Source organism: Dryobates pubescens, chromosome 8, assembly GCF_014839835.1.
Source record: "Dryobates pubescens isolate bDryPub1 chromosome 8, bDryPub1.pri, whole genome shotgun sequence".
Classification (NCBI taxonomy): domain Eukaryota; kingdom Metazoa; phylum Chordata; class Aves; order Piciformes; family Picidae; genus Dryobates; species Dryobates pubescens.
The window spans coordinates 13,643,631-13,665,898 of NC_071619.1; the positions used below are offsets into that span (position 1 = coordinate 13,643,631).

At 35.9% G+C, this 22,268-nt stretch overlaps 1 protein-coding gene across 3 annotated transcripts in view; it reads left to right on the forward strand.

The window, feature by feature from the left end:
- The window catches only part of ADGRA1 (adhesion G protein-coupled receptor A1), a 255,796-nt gene that overhangs the window by 143,201 nt on the left and 90,327 nt on the right, over positions 1–22,268 (forward strand). For 2 of the 3 annotated variants that reach the window (XM_054163535.1, XM_054163533.1), the window contains 2 exons: positions 176–337; positions 5,090–5,305. In XM_054163535.1, coding sequence (XP_054019510.1) covers positions 176–337; positions 5,090–5,305 — 378 coding nt within the window. Of the gene's footprint in view, positions 1–175; positions 338–5,089; positions 5,306–20,250; positions 20,329–22,268 lie in introns of those variants that run through there. The other variant, XM_054163534.1, reaches the window with a different exon arrangement.

A 22,268-nucleotide genomic window follows, 5' to 3' on the forward strand; every position in this document is an offset into this window, starting at 1 on the left:
AATAAAAAAATCTTTTCCTTGCAGTCAGTTTATTTTCTTTTCATGGACTTTCTTTTTCAGTCCATTTAATTTTCTTAATAAAATAAAAAAATTGTCTTTCTATTCTTTTCTTATTTATGTGAGTTTGCCAGACAGTGACATTTCTGCTTTTGGGTTGTTTTCTCCCTTGTTTCAGATTGGAGATGCTCTTATTGAAATTGCCAGCAATATAATGTTGGTTGATGACCATGTGTTGTGGATGGCTCAAAAGGAAGACAAGGCCTGCACCAGGATTGTACGATGTGTGGAACACATTGCGAGTCAAATACTGACCAGCAATATTCAAGTTATATCAAAGGTATTTCATAAAATTCAAAGCTTTTTCTCAGAATTTATTTTTTAAATGTCATTTTTCTTCATAATTCTATCTGAAAGACCAAAATGTTATTTTAGTATCACTCATGGTATTAAAAAGTGTTTTTTCTTGACTTTGATTTATTATGTTTATTCTTACAATAGACTGTTCACAATACTCTCTTTCTAGTGTTCTTATTAGTCACTCTGTTTCCCTTCTTCTTGCCACTCTAGTATGTGGGGTTTATTTTGCAAAGTCCAAGTGGAGTGAAATTTTTAGTAAGAAAAGATATGCTCCCTTTTTGTGTGAAGATTTTTGCCATGGGTTAGTTGTTTAGGTGGTGTTGGATTGGTTGATGGGTTGGACGCGATGATCTTGAAGGTCTCTTCCAACCTGGTTTATTCTATGTATATGTATTCTATGTAAGATTTTAATATGTCTTTCAGAGAAGGTTCTGTGCAATACTTACTTAAAGTATTTAGAAAAGGATCTTGTCATAAAGAGTATTAATTTGTGGTATGAAATAATTGTGCTTATACCTTGGCCTCCACCTACATGAATTTGTCACTTGGCCACTGAGCTGTTGTCATGTGGACACCGAGAAACTTTTTGCCCGTTTCAACGTTTAAATAGCAGAAATTTATCCAAATTTAAAAAGCTTGAAACTTACCCATTTCGAATTTTGGATCAACATTTGTAAGCCTTACTGCTCCTTGGCTTGGTTAACTTTCTTGAGTGATTTTAATAACCATTATTATTTTCTCAGTTGTCAACTGCATTTACATGAATACGCTGTTTCAAAGCGAGTTCAGTGTTAGTTTCAATTACAGCAATAAGGTGCAAAAGTTTTAAAAAAAAAGGAAAAAAGAATTGTAGAATGAGCTGAATTATAGTCTGAGCCAAACAGCATGATGGCTGCAGTTCCTTCACCCTGTATTTTTAGAAAAGCAGTCTTTCAAACAAAGATGGAAATAGATTGGACAGTTTTCAAAAGGAGATTTTGTATTTGGTTCCCATTTATGAAAATTTACAAAAAATACTTATATTAAATACATAAAGTCAATAATCTGCCTTTTAGAAGTATTTGCAGTGTGACAGCTAGGAAGGCTCTGTTGCTTTATGCTTGGATTTTTTTTTTTAAATGTCAAGTGCCAAAGGTCTCTCTCTTTCCTCATCAGTGCTTCAGGAAGCTGTTGACATTGCTGTAAACAGTAATTCTGTGTCCTCAAATGTAGAGCTGTGTCACTAACCTTTTTGCTATGCTTTATCATTTTGCTGCTTATCTTTTTCTGTAGGAGAATTAGTTTACTGTTGAGTACAATTTGTTAATAAACAAAGCTGTGGAGTTTCTCTGGTATCATATCATGCAATACCAAACACTTCTGTTCATTTGGGAGGCCAGCCAGAAAATTGGATCTGCTTTCTTTATTTTAGTCAACAGGAAACAAAGCCCCCAAATCTTAGGTATCTGCTAGCTTATAATTCCCTAAGAAAAGGAACCTCATTAAACTGTATCACTTACATAACGTGTACAACTGTGTCCCATGTACACTGAAAAGCTACATGGGAGCCATTACTGTTACTCCTGTATTATTTTTGGAGGACAAAAGTGTGCTATTTCCAGTTTCATGGGACTGATCTCAGGGTCAGAAAAACACCAGAAAAACACCTTTGTTTAGATTTTCTAAAGTTTCCCATGCTGTCAAATGCCGTACAAAGCACGCTGCAAGAAGGATGACCAGTAGCAACTTTCAAATACTAGATTATTTCATGTGTGTGTGTGTGTGTGTATAGAGAGAGAATTTTTTTCAAATTCCTTAAATAATTGTGTAGCAGTAAAACAATGATGATGTAATCCTGTTGTATGGTATTTAAAATCTTACAGAAGTCTCATAGACAAGACATTCTTGTCAGGATGCTGTGTGGGCCAGGGCCCTCCTAATCAGGGAGCAGGGCAGACTGGGAGCATCTGGGGACAGCCTCAGCCCATGGCCACATCCTCAGTGGCAGTGATGAAGCCAGGAAGGGAACGCAGGGCTGCAGATCATGGTGAGGATCAGGCCCAGCAATGGTAACCATGTCAAAGCCTGGTGGTCTCCAGAACAGGCTGTGGAGGGGAGGCTGGTCCCCAGTTAGTGGTAGGCATTTAAGGTCATTCTCCAGCCTTTGAGACTGCCAGAATATATTTTTTGAACTCCTTATAGAATCATAGAATGGTCTGGGTTGCAAGGGACCTTTGAAGGTCATCCAGTCCAAGGCCCTCTGCAGTAAGCGTAGAATACATATAGAATACATAGAATAAACCAGGTTGGAAGAGACCTTCAAGATCATCGTGTCCAACCCATCAACCAATCTGACCCACCTAAACAGCTAACCCATGGCACCAAGCACCCCATCAAGTCTTCTCCTGAAAACCACCAATGATGGCGACTTCCACCACCTCCCCCGGCAGCCAATTCCAATGGGCAATCACTCTCTCTGTATAGAACTTTTCTGTATAGAACTTTTTCCTAACATCCAACCTAAGCAAGGGCATCCTCAACTAGATCAGGCTGCCCAGAGCCCTGTCAAGCCTTACTTTGAGTATCTCCATGGATGGGGCCCCAACCACCTCCCTAAACAACCTGATCCAGTTTTCCACCACCCTCATAGTAAAGGACATGTTCCTAACATCCAGTCTAAATCTTATCTTCTTCAGTTTGAAGCCATTGCCCCTCATCCTATCACTACAGACCTTTGAAAACAGTCTCTCTCCATCCTTCTTGTAGGCCCCTTTCAAGTATTGGAAGGCTGCAATTAGGTCTCCTCAGAACCTTGCCTTCTCCAGGCTGAACAACCCCAGCTCCAACCCCCTGACCATTTTCATGGCCCTCCTCTGGACCCAATCCATCAGGTCCACATCCTTCCTGTATTTGAGGGCTCCAGAACTGGACACAGTACTCCAGATGGGTTCTGACCAGAGCAGAGTAATGTGGCAGAATCACCTCTCTGGATCTGCTGGCAGTGCATCTTTTAATGCAGCCCAGGATGTGATTTGCCTTCAAGGCTGCAGGTGCACACTGCCTGCTCATGTCCGGCTTCTCATCCATCAGCATCCCCAAGGCCCTTTTCCACAGGGCTGCTTTCTATCACCTCATCTCATCCCCTAGTCTGTATTGATAGTGAGGATTGTAGATACCCTTTCAAGGATATCTACAGATTCTACAAAAATTACCCAGATTATCCTAGTTTCAAGTTTTAGGACTTTCTGATAAACACCCACTGGATTTTTTATACAAAAGTCATTTGATTCCTAATGATATTTGGCATTTTTATTGAAGCATAGGAAAAAAATCACCTTCAAGCAAGGACAGAAGAGGTGGAGATTTAATCCACAAGATTTTTGAAACAACTTAAAAGAATCTTCAGACTGTTTCTACTTCAAAAGTTATGTATATATAAAATAACTTTTATATAAAAATCTATACTGAAAGCTTCTGCATTTTGTGTAATTTTGATGAAAAATAAAATATATTTCTTAGCAAGACTTCAGTACTTTAATTTTGAGCATATGCAGAATCATCAGTGACTGTAGAAGGAGCAGTCAAAAATAATTTCTTAAGTTCAAAGAAGGACCAGCCAAATCATGTGCTGTCTCATGCTTTGCTAAATGTTTTCCTTAGAGTCATTTAATACTGGCAATTAATGTGATTTTCTTCAGTGAAATAAGTTCTTGTCAGTGAGATGCTTCAAGTTCTGATGGTTTCACACCAATTTTGTACACATTTGCCTCATTTGTAAATTTATCATGCTGATAAACTTGCCAGTTTGTGGTTTAATTCTGGTATCATTACATTGCAATCAATGTGCAAAATATACACACTCGCATATCATTGAATGATCTATGCTTGGAAACAGAAACCACATACCCCAGTCAGTGTGGTGCCAGTCTAAACTAGTTAATCTGACTATAACATGAGCTATTTATCTCATGCACAATGCTGTGCTGAAATGTATGCACTGGTTTAAGGATAGAGATGTGTAGCTCTGCTCTGTGCCACAATTTCCATCTAGACACATCACCTTACTCAGTGTAGGCGTACAGTCATGTTCAGTATTCTAATGGAACAAGATCTGTGAAAAACAATCCATCCACCAAATAGCTAAGAAGCTGTTTCATTTCTGAGGTACAAAGCACAGAATCACGGAAGGAGAGAATGTTAGGTGTTGGAAGGAAACTCTGAAGATTATCTAGTCCACTCCCCCTGCCAGAACAGGTGTATCTAGAGCAGGTTGCATGGGAATGCATCCAGGCAGGTTTTGGATGACTCCAGACATGGAGACTCCACCATCTATGTGGCCAACTTGTTCCACTGCTCTAGCATCGTCAAAGTAAAGAAGTTTTTCCTCATGTTTAGATGGAACTTCCTACACACATCCTTATTAATTTTTTTAATAGTTTCCATGAGTGCCATTGCTAATTCACTTTAAAACTATATTACTTTAAATAAAGATCCATTTCATCAAAGCTGATAATTACATGATTGCAAATCGCATAACTGATATAAACAGATATATTCCTAAAGAAGATTCAAGTAAACCCACTATGCCATTGTGGAATTGTAGATCAGTTTTTAAAATAAGTTATGTTTTCTTTTGTTACCCTATGAATATGTATGGCAGTTTGTGCATGCACAAGACTTTGTAAAGTATATACAGTCAATGCAGTGATGCTTAATGAATTAGCAACATATCTCCTTCACAATGTTTTCACAGGTATCTCACAATATAGCTCTGGAGGCCTTTATGATCAAGCCATCTAGTTTCACAGGAATGACTTGCACTGCCTTTCAGAAAATACCTGCAAATTCTGACAAGTCAGTGGTGCATGATCTGGGAAGCTGGGAAGCAAATCGTCATCCTGATCAACATTTAAATTTCAAGTGCAACACCGGAAATCTGAATGGTTCCTTGGTGAATTCTTCTACCAGGGTAAGTCAGTACAATTGTGATTGTAACACCTATTTCAGTCTGTTTTCTGTAGTAGCTTTAAGCAGAATTCTGATGTGGAAAATGTTAGCAATGTAAGCTGGTTAGTAACCTCAGCATGTAAGTGGCCTTAAACTGGTGGGTTTAGCATATTGTGTTGTGCCAAGAGATATTCTGGTAACTTAATTAGACAAAATGCAGAAATGCAGTGTCTGAATAGAAATGGGTTAATGTCTTGTTCCCGTCTCTGGATCCAGTTCTGTGAACCTTTCTATGTGTAAGCAGTCTCCTTAAAGTACTTTGGAAATGTTTATCTTAGTGAGGTGCTCTCAGGAAATTTTATATTGCAAAACTGTAATTTTTTAAGGGAAATTACCTTTACATCCACTAAAGAATCTTACATCCTCTAACTTCTGAACTTTGTACAGAGAGTGTTACACTGGAGTTTTTGAGTAGTAACTGAAGAACAACAATAATAAATAAGCCTTTTAATAGAACGCACTGTTATTATCAAATAATAAAGTGGAACAATTAAATTTTGATCTAGCAGGAAATGGAATTTTGCATTTGGCTGAGCATGTTATTAAATTTTAGTATTGCAGAGTTGAATTTTTGTTATCCTTGAGCTGAATCTCAGTTTAATAGGCTTATTTCTTGAACTACTTAGTATGACAAAATGATACTTTTCCTGACAATATTACTAGTTCATTGAACTTTGAAAGTGTTTTGATTGAAGTTATTTTCTCTTTGGTGCATTTTAATCTTCTGTCTGAACTACACAGGGATAAGATAGTTTATTCTCTCAGGATCTTCTGGTAAAAAGAAGTCATCTTAATAATGGAAGAATAGGTTAAATTTGCTTTCTGCATTTGAGTTAATTTCTTCTGTGAACACTGGTAACATGTCTGGCTATGGGTAAGAGAAAATTGTCTCTGAAAAGTTTGACATCCGTAAGAAGAAAACCAAATGTCAGAGATCTAAAAGAGACAAGATTTTTGCAAGAAGCAGTAACACTCTGCAGTATGTGGGAGGGTATTACCATTATAGAAATATACATGAGATTACATTAATTTAAAAGTTTTCTTTATCAGCTTTATGGATTTATTTTGTATTCCTTCAGAAACAGTATCAACATTTCTAGTAAATCAACGTCCTGAAAGTTTGATGGTCAAGCACTGGTGTCTCTCTGCTGTTACAAAGAATTCTACCATGAATGCAAATTTCTCATCTCTCCCACTAGCATGCATGCATCAAATAGTCAGTTTGGATATTTGAAGCCTCTTTCTAAAGTGTTGGCAGAATGTCACAATGTAAAGATTACAGTAAAATCTTTCCTAATATATTTTGAACCTAGCTGAATTTATACAGAGAAACTCTGACTACACAAAGAAAGAATCTTGAAGGAAGTAAACTTACTGCTGTGTATATCAATTTTGAAGTATGGGTTATATGTCCTGACAGAAGTGACTTTATTGAGTGGGTCGATAGTTACCACTTGCATATGAATTTGTAAATGTTGCAACAGCACAATACAAGAGATTATAGATTTAGCTAAACATTAGATTCATGTCTTTAGGTTTTAATACGAAGACATACTCAGGCTTTAAATGTCATGTGAATAAACAGACTAAATGAATTCCTTTAACTTCATGCTGAAAACCAAGATGTTTTCATTTGTTGTTGCTCTCCAAAACTTTCAGGTTAAGCACTCCTTAATTAATTCTGAATTGAGTTGCATTTTTTCATTGTTTAATAGAATGGCATGTAGAAAACGGGATTTTTTTTTATCATTATCTGTTAGAAAAAATTATTTCTGTATTTGCTCAATGTAGGCAAATTGTAAACATTGTACTTGACACAGTACTTGACTGTGCTATGTAAAGATCAGGAAAACAGAATCTGTGATGGAGGTGGGAGTTGCTTAATTTAGTTACCTATGTTTTAGTCGCTGTATTTTAAAGTAATAGCTATTATGATTCTTTAGAACTTCATCATGCTGACATTATTATTCTTAGAATCTTCCTCTATTTAGCATAGGATTACTCATAAAGAAAAAAAAAATAATGAAAATCACTAGCTACAAATTACAAATACAATTTAGTCCTAATAAAAATGTGAAAAGTTGTTCTTAAAAGGCATATTAAAATAGAATGTTCAAATATTTTTGTTCTAAAAAGGCTGTCCCTCTTCACATCCTTGGTATTGTAAATAATGTACTTGCTAAGCTTAAACAAAAGTTTATGCCATTCATCTGTTACTAACCAGTTGCACTAATTAAGTGAATACTAATGAAGCAATTTGTGGGCAGTTTGACAGAAGACTGAAAAGATCACAAACTGTCTTAATAGTGCATTGAAAATTTTTGTAGTCTACCCATAGTGTTAATTCGTGGCAGTGGTAGAAAACTGATACAAATTTAGTCAGTGGCTGTACATAATTTAAACTGGTCTGGTTGATATGGGATAGAAAGCCTCCAACAGAGGAAGAAATGTTAAAAATGTAAATAAATATGTTAAAAACCAGTAAAGATGAATAAACTGTGAAAATTAAATAATTTAAATGGCTTTGAAAGAGATCCACCGTTCAGAGAAGGTTAGGAGATAACTGTTAAAATACACCTATATCTACTTACAGTTCAAACATGTGGTAGGTCTTTTATGTACTAACAGTGTTTCCAGATACCCTAAGACAACATATTACTGCAGTTTGATAACACAAATTTGTATTTTTAAATCTAATTCTGACTCTGTAGCAAATAACTAATCTGAAAGGTTGAAAATAATTGTTTATCACTATTGCACAAAATTTCATTGCCTTTCGGTATGAATCCAGTGTCTGGTTCCCATTTGATATCAGACCCGAAACATCCTTTGAATCTAATCTCTATCCCAGACTCATCCTGTAAACTCTCTCTAGTGTGCATAGATAATCTGTTATACAGTTAACACTTCCTCTGACTCACAAAAATTACTTTAACATAAAATGAATTTTTAAACCTCAGGTACTTCGTAATCAAGTATGTAATTAATAATGGTTTGTAGATTGCAGTAGTCATGCTTGGACTTCAAGGAAAGTGTTTTATTAAAATAATTCACAGTTTCAGCTTCATTGGAAACACTTCTCAAATAATAAGTCTTTTTCTTCCTTTAATTATTCTTCTGACAAAAATGAATTATCAAATAAAGTTCCAAAATTTCAGTGATCTATGTTCTCTCATTTAATCCATATTCTCCATGCACTCTGTTTAACTTTTCGATTTTATTTATTTATCATATGCTCTGAGCCAGACTGACCTTTTGATTTGTCAGGTTGTATTACAGGTGATGTCCGTGTCACAAAATGTTAAAAGTAAAATTGGTACTGGGGTTCATACTAAACATGCTAACCATGAAAAAAACCCTTTCAAGTGCTTTGTCAAAATCCTGTGATTACTTGCTTATGCCGCTTTAAGACATTACACAACTTTATAAATATTCTTGTCTCAGATACTTACTGGAAAACGTACAATCAGTTTGGAAGGAAAGTGTTCTTCTAGTACAAAATAAATGTTGATTGTCACATCATACAAATAATGTATAAATAATAGTAAACTCATGTAAAATTTAACAGGAGTGCAGGAAAGTACTTAATGCAAAGATTTTCACCAAGTGACAAGGTATTTGGGGCAAGATAAAGCGCAGAAGTGAAAAGCTAAACGGCAGTTGTGAAGGGGAGAGTTCCACTCTAGATCTGTTTTTTCTTTCTCCACGTGTAGGTTGTTGGTACTGTCACAAAGGGATATCTTATCTGATGCAGTTTTTTGAAGTTTATTATATTTTGTCTGATTTACAATTTAACCAGGGATATAGTATCTATTCAATAATCTGAATAATCCCATTCACTATTTTTTTTCTATTTAAAAAAGATTTTTTTACTATTCTCTTTCATTCTTTGACCTAGTATCCAAGAAGTACAGAAACGTAGTTGTCAGTATCTCTCCTATTGCAGCCACTGAGTCCTTGTTTTAAAGTAAACTTTAAACTAAGTAAAACTATCACAGTAGAAGGCGTAAGAAAAGATCTGGGAGGAATTTTCTACCAATTTAGTTGACAGCAGTGTGACATATAAACTAGTATTTTTGTGGAGGTGTTAGTTTGCTTGAAGGTGTGTTCAGATTGTACACTGAATTCTAGCTATGGACAAAAATGAAATATCTGGGTTTTCATTTGATTAGATGGGTTTCATTACAAAACCAGACAAGACAAACTGCCCCTCTTCTCTCTTCTTCCAGATTGCTCATATGGCACTTCATATATTTATACTGCTTACTCCTCTTCCTTCTCAGATGATACTTTTATATATCTATGAATACTGTGATATCTTCAACATTTATAGTTTGGTATTCCATGTTCAATTTATCTTCGTTTCACTGCACATGCTTCGATGGTTTTCTATAGTGTGGATGGCTATCTTGCTCTTGCAGGTTTTTCTAAAGCGAGAGAAAATGGAACGATGCCAAAATACTATTTGTGCCTGTGTGACAACTGTCAGATACAGTTGGTATGCAGAAGGGCTTCTGCAGTTCTTATATTTGTTCTATGTTTTAACATAGAAAAAATAATATACATTATGTTCTTTTGAAAGTAGGAAAAAACTATTATCTCACTTTTTTCTGTTTCATAGGTGCTTAGAATAAATGTCACAATGTGTAATTACGAGCTCATGTCCTTTTTTTTTGTTTCCATTGTGCACTTTGCCACTTCAGTTTTAGCAGATAAAAAAAAAAAGGTTATTCTGCAAATAACATAAGCCTCCTGGAAATGTTTTCTGAATTTGAATGCTTATCATGTTAATGTTTCAGAAATACATATTATAGCTAAAACTTAAAGTCATTTAACTGCAGCTTCTTTTTTAATACTATGTACAGTTTGGAATTCTATCATGTGTGTATGAAGAAGTAAAGAGAAACTTGAATAACTTGAAGAAAATTAATACAAGGACAAAAGAAAGGTGAAAATTGCAAACTTGTGTTTGATATAAAATTCTGTTATTTCAACTCATATGTCCCTTCTTGCAAAACAAGCTTCTGTTACTGACTGACTAAACTCATATTGATTTTATGTTTGCTGTCAATATATATCTGAGTGATATAGTATCACTCTGTCATCCACAATGGTTGGGTAAAAGACTCTTCTGATTTTCTGCACCATTGCACTTGCTACAGGAAAAGTTCTCTTTGGGATTTCCCAAAGGACATTGTAAGATTAGTTTCCTTGTTATAAACTATCAGACTCCCTCATGTGCATTCTGCTGCTAAATAATAGTTTGTACACTAATAAAGATAAATCTCATAACAAAAGCACTTTGACAGTATAACAGCTAATACCACAGTACTTTAGTTATTAGAACATATTTTACGTTAATGGTACAAAGGTAATAATAAACAGCAGAATACTGACTAACAGTGAAATACCTAGTTCTGCATTGATGTTTGAGGAATTATAAATCACCTCTAATTTTCTTACTGCATTAATAATCAACTTTTTGCATTTCTTATAAAACTGAATATTTGAATATGGAAATGAGTGTTTTCAGCTCTTTTCTAAATCCTCCTTTCTAATGCCTAATGTATTTTCGCTGCACAAGATTGATGCCATCTAACAGAACATACTTCCACATCCTATAAATAATTTCTCAAAACCTTTTTCACTGCATGGTTGTTTAGCTAATTGATTGTTAGTTATTTTTGCTGCTAGAGAAGGCACTTCCAATTTCCAATTTTAGTAACTGTTGAAGTGTGTTTAAAAGTTATTTTTGTTTTTCCAGAGATGGTTTGACTCTTGTTGGCTGATGTTGGGCCACACATAGTTTGATGATGGCAAAGAGTTCACCAAAACAGATTGTTTTATTGATTAGAAGGTTATGTGGGTGGATTTTTTTTTTTTTTTTCTGAATGTGGGTTATTTTTCTAGGAACTCTAATTGTTTCCTGGCTTTTCAGTCACTAGCTGTATGTGATAATCAGGGGGAAATGGCCAATGGAACAGAGGTGAGGAGGTTCCTTTTGGAGGATGCAAAGACTGCACGTGGCATAACGGTGCCCACTGAAAGGTACAGTCTTTTTCCTTACAAAAATGACTGAGTTGGCTGGAGCTCCTTTTAAGGATCAGATATGCTCAGGGGAAATGCAGCAGCATATGAGGTTATGTATCAAATATTTTTTTAAATTCTTTTTGGCTTTGTGGATGTAGCGGAATTAGTTTGTGTGATTTTCTATATGGTGGTTAGGAACTATAGTGACATTACAGATCTGGTGATGGGGAGAGAGGAAAGAGTAAGTTGTTTATTTGTTTGGTGGTGTTATGGTTGTTGTGGGTTTTTTTTTAATCAAACAAAACTGCATGAAAAGACTTGTGGTGGTAGGAGATCTGTCTGAGAGTGTAAATCTTTATTCTTATTTTGCCACTGTGGACTGTATATAATGCATTACATTTTAAAAATAGGTTGTAAAAGATCATAACTACTGTCCTGGTGGGCATCTCAGGAAACTGTGCATACTATTTCTTGAGCCCATCTCATTGAGAAAGTGATTTGTAACTAAATGAATGTTGACATGCTGATTCATGTTTTATACTGGAACCTCTTCCTGCGTTACTGATTTGTGTATGGTTGGCATAATATGTATAAAATATATCAAGAAAAGGTTGTAAATTAGTTGAACTGTTATTGAACTCTTACCAAACTGCAGTCCTGGAGGCTTTCTGCCACTAATTGTTATACTGATTTTTTTTTCATAAGTCTTGTGTTATTTCTTACAAGAGATAAAAAAATAAAGTTGACCAATTGTTTTGGGTCAGAATAGGCTGGAGGCTATGAATTTTAGATAGACAAGATAACACTGGATTGTATTCTGTTGCTAAGTGTAGAGTAAAGCCCCTCAGATCAAAAGTCTGATGAACCAGAATTTAAAAACACAATGGCTAATTCAAGATGTACAGGTCATACAGTAGATGTAGCAGCTGTGTAGTGTATGCTTCACTGACCAACATATGCTGCTACTCTAAGAGAAAAAGTGTAAGACTAAGACTTGACACTTAAAAAAAACCCAAACCACCAAACTCATTTCTCTGATACTATATTACACAAAGCCTCCTGTATTTCATAAACTCACTTTGCTCAATACTGCATAAAGTATCTACAAGATTTGAAACTCCTACTGAATACAGCCTAGAAACTGCCACAGTACATCAGATATACTGTTGAAGTAGTACTGATCATTTAAATATGTGCATTCTTAATTTCCACATAAAATGGGATTACATATGGGCTTCCAGTCTACTTGATGGGTTTGGCATCTATATTTTAGTCCTTCCTTTTCAGAAATTTCATGTCTGATTTAAGTGATGTCTGTTAGTAAAAGTCTAATGGGAGCATATATCAGAATGCGTGTAGTACCTTTGTGTGTTACTGTAGTATTAAATGCTTCTTACCCATAGAGTTTAGTGTAATTCTGTCAAATATCAAATCAAATGGCAAAGTCAAGCTTCAGCATTAAGTTTTCCTCACATTACAATTGCTAGGAACTTTCAAAGAATTTCAGACTCACTGAGTACCTTTTGCTACAGTGGTTCTCAGTGTTGTCTTTTTTCTTGGCGATTCGTTAAAATATGGAACATCACTCTAGACATAACTGAAAACTAACAGTGAATGTTAAAAACTATTGATAGCTGACTATTTGCAATAAATAGTCAGAAACCATGCTACTGTAGTATTTGGACCATTGTGTAATCCCATTGGAATCACTGCATTTCAGTATTTATTTTCCCTAATGCATTTACTTTCCCTAATAGTTTGTGAAATCCTGGGAATATATTACCCAGTTTGTTATGACTTAAATAAACAAAACAAAACAAAAAACCCCACCCAAATTTAAATAGACTAGGGCACAACTCGCATTTTAAAAACTCCCAAAGACTGTCTTTTTCTCTTAGCATTATGCTCAGGGATGCTTTAATATGTGCCAAGCTTAAATCATCCAAGTAATATAATTCAGTAAGTACTGAGACACTTACCAGCATGAGCTGGTAATAAGTTGCTCCTCCTAATAATCTGCTCATCCTTAACAGATGGTAATGTATTTGTTCAGGCCTATGCTAGTAGTAGTGCTTATGTATTAGACATGCCCTGGCAATCCTACTTCTGCTAAAACACTATTAGCACTAGGAAGAGTAATATCTAGATGATGATGATTTTCTTTCCAACTTGCCTTCTGTTTTCAGGAACATGTATTCACTTGATATGAGCTACCATGTATTTGCTGATTTTGCAGTATCCTTGAAAGTGGTACATTAGTAAAATTGGTTTGCCTTATATTTCAGTCCAAATAATTAACATTTTTAATAATTATTCAGACTTCAGAATAAGCTTCCTTTGAAATTAAACAGACACTCTGTAACTGAGCTATAGGTAGGAAAACAAACAAACAATTAAATATACCTTCTGTTGGCAAAATGTGCAGATGTGTCATGTGAAGTTGTTATATAACCTGAAGAACTAGGAAGGAGATGTTTATTCAGCTCACTGAACAAGTACTGGAGTGAGGTTCACAACTTTAGGACACTAAATTAAACATGATCAGTGCAAGAAGGGAACAGGCTACAGATTTTGCTTGCAGCTGTGGTGATATATTCACACAACTATGAAGAATAAAAAATTTCTCTACCACTAGTGCTCTTTTTTATCTTGTTATGTCATTAGCTTTGCTAATACATTCTCTTGTGCAGGTATGAAAGCATACCACACTGGTTTGCAAAGAAATACAGGTGCCGACTCCATTTTACTTAGTAGAATAGAATAGAATAGAATAGACCAGGTTGGAAGAGACCTTCGAGATCATCGCATCCAACCCATCATCCAACACCACCTATTCAACTAAACCATCCAATGGTGGTGACTCCACCACCTCCCCAGGCAGCACATTCCAATGGGCAATCATTCTCTCTGTGAAGAATTTCTTCCTAACATCCAGTCTGAACCTCTCCTGGCACAGCTTGAGACTGTGTCCTCTTGTTCTGTAGTTGAATGAGCTTGAGAGAACACAAGCCTATCTCCTCTGTGGGTTTCAATATGTATATATTGAAAAAATGCATAAAATATGTTACAAAATAGTAAGTTTTGAGTTGCTGAAGAGTTTATATTTTTAGTAGTGGGTTTTTAGTGGCATTCCATGCATCATTTCTTCATTTGTAATCAGTTTAAGAGTTTTGTCTACATACAGACACTGGGGAAAAATCAATCTGAATGATTTTTATAGTGTTTAAGTGAAACCCAAAGTAGGTACCCTTATCCAGAATCAAAGGAGATTTAATTCACTTCAGCTGAATCTAATTAGTCTGGTAATTAATCAAGGCCACTAAGTTATGAAGAAAAGTATCAACAGAAATATCAAAGTACAGTATATTCACTTACTTTAAGACTTTTAATAACTACTTCTAATTTTTCTTGATCATCCCTTTCAGACATACTTAAGACATACTCTCTCCCCATCTTCCCTAATATTTTCCTGTGGAGTCTAAGCAGCTCGTTCTCTAATGCTTCTGCCATGTAGGAGAACTCTGTTTGCTTAATCAGTCTTGATAGCATAGGTATTTTCCCTCTCCCTCTTTCTCAGTCTTGCTTTGTTATTGCATCCTGGTTGAATGTTTTCATCTGTTAAGCCACGCAGGAGAACTGATGGACCTCTCATTATCCCAATAAGAAATAAGGTAGATCATTTTAAGTGAGGAACTACATACTGCAAAAGGCTGTAGGCTTTTTATCCTGTGGCATCACCATAGCTCTAAAAACTGTGTTACTGCTCAAATGGACATTTGTGTAACACAATGTTTAGAAATTGCTGAGAAGGTTTCAGAGTCTAAACACAGGCTCAGGATGATTTCATTTCATTGTTCATAACATCATGAGATGTCTGTATCAACAGTTTCATATTGTCACATAATAGTAGCTTTCCCAGCAATTAGGTTTAGTCCCTTGCGTTCTTCAATTTAAAATAAATTTTAAATTAAAAAAAATAATTCAAATAAAAAGATAGAATAAATTATTCCATTTGTGCTTTTTTTTTAAAAATGATCTATAAACAATGAGAACATGAAAATAAACTAGATAAAATCTACCAGAGTTATGTCACATAACAAGATTGTGCAGTCAACCCAGGCAGAGCATAGCATGAAATGTAATGAAAATACATATTGATTCCTCAAATTATAACAAGCACATGAGTCTATAGAGCTGAGTGAAGGAGAACTTATCAGTGAGGAGCTTCAGGTACATAAAAATTTCATAAAACTGCTGACATTGCATGTCAAGATATCCCGCTGCTTTTGTCATCTTCTATCTGCTTATATTTTCTTATAAGCTCTAGCTACTTATTTTGTAGTACAAGCACATTATAACCCTTAAGCAGCAAGATAAATGCTCAGAGCTGATTCAGTTAGACTATTACTCGTTGGAAGAAATTCTTCTAGCATAATCACAGAAAGCTTTGCTAGCTATGTGTCTCTGTTTTGTAAAGAGGCATAAATCTCATACTGTTTGAAGGAAGTGCCTACATTTTTCAGGTTCATCACATCCATCTGTATTCAGACAAACCTGTTGGAATTCCTACAGGCTATGAGACCTGTGAAATAGGAAGTGAATTACTGAATCCATCAAAGCTGTACCTTCTATCCAACCCATGGCAAAGTACAGGAGCATTAGAGTAGTAACTCCAGCTTTGGTGACTGTTGCCATAGGATGGACAGGCCACCTTTCCTGACTGACTTCTGTAGATACAAACAAATGCATAGTAAGAGAAGAATCTTACATGACAGAGTTAACAATCCAAATACCAGCTACTCTATGAAATCCATAGAATCAATGAGGTTGAAAGAGACCTCAAAGATCATCAGGTCCAACTGGTCACCCAAGACATCGTGACTACTAAACCATGGCACCAAGTGCCACATCCAATCCCATCTTGAACACCTCCAGGGATGGCGACTCCACCACCTCCCTGGGCAGCCCATTCCATCGGCTGACAACTCTCTCTGTGAAGAACCTGAGCCTTCTCCTCACCTCACGCCTAAACTTCCCCATGTGCTCTGACATTGTCACAATGCAATCCTCTTAGTTTTTTAAATGTTACTTAACAATGTTTTGAAGAATTACTCTTTTTTAAAAAAGTAGTCTGTGGCTGGTTTATTACCATTGCCAAAGAATTCCTTAGAAATTAAATTGGGCCTTTGAAGGTTTTGGCCATGGGGGGTTGCTTATTGATTAAGCAAGGGTAGAATTAACATAATCAGAAATATTTTCACTCATTTCTCTTTCACTACTTTTTTAATCTCTTTGATTACTTTTTTTTTTTTTTTCTTTTTCTTTTTTCCCCTCCATAGTCCAGTGGAGGACTATGAGGATGATTAAGGGTGCATGTGCCCTATGAGGAGAGGCTGAGGGACCTGGGCCTTTTTAGTGTGGAGAAAACTGAGAGGATTTAATAAATGCTTATAAATATCTGAGGGCTGGGTGTCAAGAGGGAGGGGACAGGTTCTTCTCAGTTACACCCTGTGATACGATAAGAGGCAATGCATATAAACTACAGTATAGGAGGTTCCACCTCAACATGAGGGGAAGCTTCACTGTGAGGGTCACAGAGCACTGGAACAGGCTCCCCAGAGAGGTCGTGGAGTCTCCTTCTCTGGAGACTTTCAAGACCCATCTGGATGCATTCCTGTGGAACCTGTGCTAGATTGTATGGTCCTGCTCTGGCAGGGGGGTTGGACTAGATTGTCTCCAGAGGTCCCTTCAAACCCCTAACATCCTGTGATCCTGTGAGTGTTGGGTGGCAATCTTAAGTAGAAAGGTCTATGTTATAAGGCTTTTCTGATATATTTTTTAATATATGGAGCCAGACTCTTCTCAGTGGTGTCTAGTGACAGGATAAGGGGCAGTGGAACACAGGAGATTCATCTTTCACAGGAGATTTATTATTCAGCTCTTTGCTTTTGTGTCACTGGTGGCTTAGTTGTGAAAGCACTAATTATTTTTCTTCAAATTAAAGACATTCAATGAATGATCATTAGACAGACTCCTTGGAGACCATATCAATACAAACTAGATAACTGGAAAAAGAATTATAAATTGTACACACTGAGCCATGTTCTTTTTATTGTTGAATTGCCATAGGATTTTTTACTCAGCAAAGTTTTTGTATGTGCAATATAAACCATGCAAAAATAGCTCAGCGACTGCTCCATTTACTTTTATAAATATCTAAATTATAATAACTCTTAGCACTAACATAAGATAAGAGAAGCTGGGTAAAACTTCGCTCATTATATTTCAGGGTTTTTTAATAACAACATGCTTTGGTCCTAAAGATACAAATCAATCAAAATAAAAGTGTTATTGTAATGAAATAGGATAAAAGATGTGCGTATTCACTGTGCATGGTTTACTAGAAAATAATTGTGAAAGCTCTTCAGAGTCACTAATAAGATCTGACCTACAGAGCACATAGATATACCTATTGTACAGTTATTGAAGAACATCTGTCATTCTACAGTCAGATGTCCCACAGGTGTATATTTAAAGAATAGAATAGCTTTCTTTCTGTTATTTTGTAGTATGTTAGTCCTTCTGCAAGTTCTTTGATCTCTGATAATTTGTGAAAATTCAGTATAGTTGTAGTAAGTCATTTTAATCAGCACCTGCATATTTTTCAGCTTCTCTTTGATAGAGGTTAGTTCATGTCAGGTAATAATTTTCATAGAGAGGTGATTCTGTCACTCTGCTCTGGTGAGACCTCACCTGGAGTACAGTGGGCAGCTCTGTGGCCTTCAGTACAAGAAGGACATGGACCTGATGGAAAAGGTCCAGAGCAGGACCACAAAAATGATCGGTGCTAGAGCACTACTCATATGAAGGCAGGCTGAGAGAGTTGGGGGTGTTCAGCTTGTAAAAGAGAGGGCTTCAAGAAGGCCTTACAGCAGCCTTCAAGTACCTGAAGGGGGACTACAAGATATGTGGGGAGGGATTATTTACAAAGCTATGTAGCACAGGGGTAATGCTTTTAAACTATAGAAGGGTAAATTTAGATTGGACATTAGGAAGACGTTTTTTACTATGATGGTGGTGGAACACTGGAATAGGTTGCCCAGAGGTATGGTGGAGGCCATATTGCTGGAGATATTCAAGGTCAGGCTTGATGAGACTCTGAACAGCCTGATCTGGTTGGGGATGTCCCTGCTTATTGAACAGGGGTTGGACTAGGTGACCTTTAAAGGTCCCCTTCCAGCCCAATGCGTTCTATGATTCTCCCTCAAAGCCTCAGTATTGCTTTGAATAGCTCATTTCTTATAAAACTGAGGGTATTTACCACTGTTTTTTGTCTGTAGAAATATCTAGCTTTCTATATTGAGAATCAATCGGCTTAGGTGTGAGTGGGCCTGTCATTGTGAAATCATTTACATCCATATATGCTTTAGGCCTGTCTGGTGTGAGATGGCTGTTTTTAAGACTGTTTACAGAAAATTAGTCTGCAGTCACAGAGAACAGGAGTTGAAAGTATTAAAACACTGCAGTAGTTAGCCTATAAAGGATGCATCAAAAATGTTAGTTTTGAAAGGGGCGAACAATTGATATGCAAATAAAATCAAACTCTGCTTGCAGAAAAAAAGCATCTGAAATTATCTTAGCTTTTATTGTAAATAATTTTCTTTCTGTTGTAGTTGGCATAACTTTGGTGTGAAATATTTATATAATACATATAATATAATATGCCCTACCTACTTTCACCTGGTGAGCAGCTAATGATCTCATAGAGCAGGAAATTTTACTGATGCTTTTTTCCCATATGTTTAGATTAGTTGCATGTCTTTTTGAAAGCTTGAAACAAATTCACTTTTTAGTGCTCTGTGGTTTGCCATTATATGTTAAAAAAAAAAAACATAAGAAACATTGAGATAAGAGAAGAAGGAATAAGCAGTTACTTATCTGTCTTACTGTATTAGAATTCAAACTTCTGTCTTAATTGAAAAAAAACCAAAACCATAATTAGTTCCTTTTAACAAAATCTATTTGATGTGAAAGTCTGAGGGTACAAGTGAGTTATGAATTTTGGGGTCACTTTTTTCTAAATGCTTCAATGCACAGGCAGTGTTTTTCTCAGCATCTGATGGCAGCATGTTTTTACTTGTCAGGCAGTCAGGGGAAAAAAATGTAAAAAGAGATGTCATTTAGTCTCCCTCTAAGAGCAGCAGACTTGCAGGCATTACTAGTGACAATGTAGGGACTGGAAACTGAATAAAGTGTTTGTCTACCTCCAGTAATACTAAGCATTTGTGGCATGATTTAGATGTTTGTTATAGAATGTATATGCATATGTATGTGTGTGTGTGCATGTGTGAGAATGTTGGTGAAAAGCCTCTTCCAGGGATTTAAGTTACATCTTATTAGTTTTGTACCCAGTGGTGAGAATATTGAACCCAAATGGCCTCATTAGTTCCATTGCATTCCTTTTCAGCGCAGGTGACCTTACTGGTAAATTGTGTTGTGGGTTGTGTTCAACAAAACAGATTAGTGAAGGGCTGCTCTACATCTTTTGAGTCATCCACACTTGGCCAACAGAAAAATTCAATAGAAGTTTATCCTAACTTAAATCTTCTTTAATTTTGGCTTTTGTTCATCTAATTTTAGTCTGGTTAGAATGGCTTTGAGTTTTTATTGGTAGTTGGTTTTGTTGGGTTTTTGTTTTGTTTTTTTGTTTTTTAAAGTCATGGATACACTCTAGCAGGTAGTTGCAGGCCATTCTCTTCTTTCCATGTTTGAATTTCCATATTATCTATCCTTCTCACTAACTAGTAAAATTTTTCATCGGTTCTGAAATAAACAGTTGGGTACTTTCATTTTGGTATTTAATGTCTTCCAGAACGGTGTAGATAATCTTTCTTGATGGTGAACCCATTTGGGCTCGTGTGCCACCCTTGTAACACTTCTCAGGCCATCACTGGGGTGAGTCTTCCAATGCTTTAATTTTGATTTCTGGCTTCCTATTCTTTTTACTGGTCACAACCCACACTGTAGAACTGTTTCCTTTAAGAGGCAACTGTTCAGAAGTGCCAGGTATTCTTACTCCTTGTGCACTTCTTCATCTGTTCTTGCTGTTATCTTCAAGTATTATGGAGGGACTGATGAATCTTGTCCCAAACCCCTTCTTTGTTACCTGTATTCCTCTAAGCAGAAACCATCTTCTTTGATTGTGGTATTTTGTGAATTTTGAGGTGTTGGATAGCATTTTCAAGAGCAAAACCTACCCCACATGACATAAAATAACCAGCTTTGTTGAACTGTTGGAAGCTGAATAGCAGTCACACCAAAGGAACAGTCTGGATGTGGTGGATATGATCACATATATAGCAGAATTTATGGCCCTAATCTCTTCCTGATGAATCTGATTCAAAAATTAAAATACTAGCTCTAATACTAGCTGACTTTTCTTCCATGTTTTTATAAGTCACATGTTTTTTAAAGTTACTGATGCATTATCCATCATTAGTGACCTGTCAGACACCTGAACTAAATTGGTGAGGAAAATGTAGTGCAATTTTTCAAGTCTCCTAATAGTCTCAGATTACAATGACTTGGAAGAGATTGTCCTTTTTAGACATTGAAAGAAGTTATTTATGTTGTTACATTTGAGATGTTTGTCACAACTGAAGTCCTAGAAAGGAAAATTTTGAAATTTTTCTTCTCTTTTGACAAATTTAAGTCTTGATGCCTGTTCTTAAAAAAAACCCAACAAACAAAAACCTACAAAATCCACTCATTTCAGGGATCTGAATTTGGGCATAGAAACACCACATCTGAACCTCTTGCAATGTAAGTATCGGAAAATCTTTTGGAAAACCAGTTTTCAGGAACATGGTATATTCTTCTTTAGAAAAATGTTCTTCTCAAGTTTTTAATCAGAAGTCAAACCCTTCAGAACACTTCAGAATATCTTTAGTTTCTGACTGTTGACTCCTGTTTCCTAATTTATCTGTCTGTAGTGAAATCCCTAAAGGCTAAGACCATCTGGTCCTTCAGTTTATTTAACTGTTTCTCAGCTTTTCTGAGCCTTGAATTAAAACTGTCAGGCTCAAGGTTTATAACCATAATGATTTCTCAGACATCATTAATTTTAATGTTTCCAGGATCTGCTCCATTTTTTGCTCTTAATCTCCCACAGGAGTAAGAGCTTCCTTTCTTGTAGAATGTGCTTTTAAAGTGGATTAAAATGAAATTAGGTAAGTAGGGGGGAATCACTGAGTTGCAATCCAAACCTTTATCACAGTTATTTTAAATTCTATAAAATAGCTGTTCTTGCTTTCATTTAACCTTCCATTAAACCTAGAAATCTATTTTGCCAGTGGGCAAATCTCCTCTAATGTAGGTGGTGATTATACATAGTAAGTGAACAAGCAACAGAACATTAATTATTAACACATTATGTAAGGGTTAACCAGTTAGTCTCAGAATACCTCTAGGAGGCCAAGAAGTATTATTTATCCTTGATTGTTGTTGTGTTCTGTGGGGTTTTTGTTTGTTTGTTTTTATGAAGCCTGTTTGATATGAAAAGAAGTGACTGAAGTATTCAAGGGTTCAAGGGCTTTCCAGTCAAGACTAAGTGAGAAACTCAAGCAGAAAGGGCGTTATTCTTCCCTTCCTTCCTATTTCTCTGGTACTAAGACCAAGCCAAATGAGTTTCTTTCAAATTTGAAAGAACAATGAGAATTATCAGAGGTTATAGAAATATAATAAATGTAACAAAAATATAAGCAGATCAAAGCATTTTATATAGCTATTGTAGACCTTATAAATAACATTGTTTTTAACTTGGTACAGACACTGATTTGTAAATGCTTCTGTTATCTTTCACCTCTCTTCTATGGGAATTGAATATTTAGTATACA